This window comes from Daktulosphaira vitifoliae, unplaced genomic scaffold (genome assembly GCF_025091365.1).
Source record: "Daktulosphaira vitifoliae isolate Bord-2020 unplaced genomic scaffold, ASM2509136v1 Scaffold_380, whole genome shotgun sequence".
NCBI lineage: Eukaryota > Metazoa > Arthropoda > Insecta > Hemiptera > Phylloxeridae > Daktulosphaira > Daktulosphaira vitifoliae.
In genome coordinates, this window is record NW_026099945.1 from 5329 (window position 1) to 9314 (window position 3986).

Consider the following 3986-nt stretch of genomic DNA (forward strand, 5'->3'; position numbering starts at 1 on the left):
GTACGTATAAAATTATTTTTCATTATTAAAAAGTATTAATTATTATAAATTTTAATTGTAGTATTTTGTAATAAATATAAACACCAAAACACTACAAATTGGTGACCTCTAAAATGAACAACAAATCCGATAGTACGATAGTAAGTGTGCGTGACGACGCGACCGGTAATGATGGCCGAGACCATATCGAATACGGCGAGCCCAATATGAATTCAACGCGAGCGTTTAAAATCCCAACTTTCTGGCGTACCAACCCAGAACTTTGGTTCAAACAAATTGAATCCGTTTTTTATACAACCAGAATTACAGCTGACGCAAGTAAATTTCATCATGTTGTTTCTTCTATGGAAAGTGAAATTCTTGCTCAAGTTAGTGACATAATACTCAATCCACCAGAAACGAAAATGTACGAAGCATTAAAAACCCGGCTCATCGAAAGATTTTCCGAATCTGAACAATGTCGGCTTAAAAAATTACTGACCGAAGTCGAACTCGGTGATCGGAAACCATCCCATTTTCTTTCAGAAATGCGTCAACTAGCTAATGGAAAAGTAACTGATGAAATACTCAAAATACTATGGATACAAAGGTTACCACATCAGGTAAAAACTATCATTTCAGCTAGCAACGACAAGTTGGATAACTTAGCTTCGATGGCAGATAAAATTATCGAAGTATCGGACAGCCGAAATGATTGTTTTTCCATTGCCAACATTAGTGACAAGGTCACAAACCGTCAGTCACATGAACAAGCTGACGATGCAACGACAATAAGAAAATTGGAACACCAGATCGCAGCACTCGCACAAGCAGTAGAGCGACTTAGCAACAGCAACTCTCGTAGCTACAATAGGCGTCACTCAAAATCACCTATGCGCCGAGACAATTCACGACCACGATATGATACATGTTATTATCATTACCGATTCAAAGATAAGGCTACTAAATGCAAACCACCGTGTAAATACCAGCACACGTCGGAAAACTATAAACGATCTACTGTCGAGACGACCGACGGTAGTGAGTTTCAATCTCGTCGTCTATTTATTNATTGTAATATAAGGAATTAATATAAAATTTCCTAAAAAATAAAGTCCAAACACATTTTGCTTTTTTGACCAATTACAATTTTCAATTTGCTTGAATTTAGAGTTGATAATTCTTGAAATCTAATATTTATTATAATCATGTTAAATAGTACAAATTCTAATGTCCGTTTTAATCATTTAGAAAAAATATTTTTGAAATAAAGCCCATAAATATGATTGTTAATTGAAGTTCACATTATTTTTCAGTCTACAATTATTAATATGTTTATGCCAAATGGTTCACACTAACATGGCTTAAACATTATATATATATATATATTAATGTAATATTAGAACCGTTGAATATCATAGTATCATACACCAGTTGAATAAATTATACATCATACTGCCCGCCATCAATGCCTTGAGCCCCTGGCCCTAACGAAAATAATGATTTCTACAGTGTTACTGCTAATTGCTATAAACATTACCTGCTAATAACTAAAAATTAATGATAAGCATTATGCTACGAGCTGTTTTTACGAAATAGCAATAGCTGCTATTTTAAAATAGCAATAGCATTAGCAGATGTTAAAAAAAAATAGCAGTTTACCATCACTAATGTAAGTATAAGGATTATAATAATAAAGCCTACTTAAAATCGTATACCGGTAAATCGTAGATTACAGCAACGAGCAACTACAAATTAAAAAAATTAGAAAAACTGACCCTTTGTACATGCTTACCGCCTAATGGATGAAACGAATTTAGTAATTAGATCAAGNCTACTGACAACAGCAACAGCAGCTGATAACAACGGTACAAGTGGGTATTACACCATATCCAGTATTACCAACTAGAGGTGAACATGTACTAGATTGATAATTCTTTTATCGGACTCAAACATACTCCCCCTTGGATGTCCCAATTAGAGTTACAACAGTATTTGAGCTTGGACCATAATTCACTTGTAGAGACAGTTGAGGTTGTTGAGAAGTTTTCACACACCAGATGAGAGTTTCAGGGGGAGAATACAAACATTACATAATATTTAAGACTGCAACATACAAAAAAACAATATTAAAAAAAATCACAATTTAATATTTCAACATTTTATCTTATAGGAACAATTTTTTTATAAACAATTAACATCAACATAATTAATAAATAAATTGGATAATAACCAAAATATAGGTATAACAATTTAAATAATTAGTAAAAAATTCAATCTAGCAAATAAAATCATACAACATAAATACTAAACTAAATAGATATATAAACATAATGACCTAAATAACAATTTATTAAACATATCAGACTATTAGGACTAACCAATATGTAGTAGCAGTCACACAATTGTAGATCTTTTAAATGTCTCTCTCTTTTTATTGTAGTAACTTAAAAAAAAATTCGACCGAGTTTAGATCAAGGTGTGGGTTGGCATTGACTGTTGGAACTTCTGTTGACAAAAACGCTGCCAAACCTATANTTAACCATCATCTGTTTCTTCTTTTTTTGCGTGTTCCATCTTCAATGGACTCGTGTATTTTTTTTCTCCTTTCAAAAATCTACTCCCCTAGTTTATAAGGTACGGGCAACGGCCTTGTATAAGGTCATCCCTCATTAATATGGTTATGTGACAACTGTCACGAGGTTTTGGTGTACATCTACTATCAACGACTCAACGGACATCAACTTTAATGTTTATTAATTATATATTTTTTGTCTAATTGTTTTAATATAAAAAAGTTAATTTTTTTTAAAAAAAAAAAATCCTACTGTGGTCCGACAATATACTGTCTCGCCCAGTAGGTTGGCGACCCTATNCAATATACTGTCTCGCCCAGTAGGTTGGCGACCCTATACTTATAATTTTGTAAAACGCCATGAAAGTTACAAATTTCTCGTTGCGGCCAATTAATTTGATTTTTATATATTTGTAACCTTTCAAATATATAATTTACTGATTTAAGTTTTAGAGCAGCTGAAACACCATTATTCAAAGTATGCCCAAAGCAGCTAACATGAAATAATTCCAAAAGTTGTACTTCTTTGATCATGTTAGTACCATTATCAGTTGTAATAGCTGAAATTTTTTAAAGTGGAATTTTCCAGTCTTCAAGAACAACGGTTTTTTTAATTAAAAAGTTTTTTAATAAAAGAGGTTCGTTTTTTTGTTATGTGAAAATTAAAAATAGTTTTTTTCTTTCCACTAAATCCTAAGGTACACTATGGTGTACCCATCTGTTGTATTAATATTATGACTTTGTTGTATTTAAAATATGGAACAATCTTTTTGTTCTAACTTATAGTTATAGTAGTTCAATAATAACGCAAAATGTAGTTAATAAAGATATAATAAATCAAAATAAAACATAAAAATTATTGATACACTTAAAACCGGATAAATAAATAATACACCAAAATAAAAACTTAATGTAACAAACGTACCACACGAAAGAGATTACCTTCGGTATTCCCGAGGTCTTCTCTCTCTCCCCTTTTAATTCAATTCGTTTCATCTTATATACTAAAATATTTTGTTTGTCTTTTTATAAAATTCATATAGTAATCATTTTCAAAAATGTTAATAAATATTTACTTCTTGGTCTAGTAACAATAATTTGGGGAATTACAATTAATCTAAACATTACATAAGTGTTCTACTTTTAGGTTTACAAATAATAAACTATATTATATTTTTGTAATAATAGATTAAGAAATTCATAGTTAAACCAAACATTACAAAAATGCTTTGTTTTTAGTTTTATAAAATAATGACCTATATTACACTCCCCTATGTTGAAGTAAANTTTTCAGTTTTATAAAATAATGACCTATATTACACTCCCCTATGTTGAAGTAAAAAATATGCCCTCATATTTTAAATTAGTAAATTTCCATAATAAAGGATAAAAAGGAGGGAAATAGAAAGAAAAATTGAAATTTTTGTGTAGT

The 3986-nt window shown here is 30.6% G+C and overlaps 1 protein-coding gene across 1 annotated transcript; it reads left to right on the forward strand.

The window, feature by feature from the left end:
• The first annotated feature begins 206 nt into the window (after nucleotides 1-206).
• LOC126909431 (uncharacterized) lies at nucleotides 207-1070 on the forward strand. Its single transcript, XM_050691854.1, has one exon. The coding sequence runs from the start codon at nucleotides 207-209 to the stop codon at nucleotides 1068-1070; it is 864 nt and encodes a 287-aa protein (XP_050547811.1).
• The last annotated feature ends 2916 nt before the right edge of the window (nucleotides 1071-3986 follow it).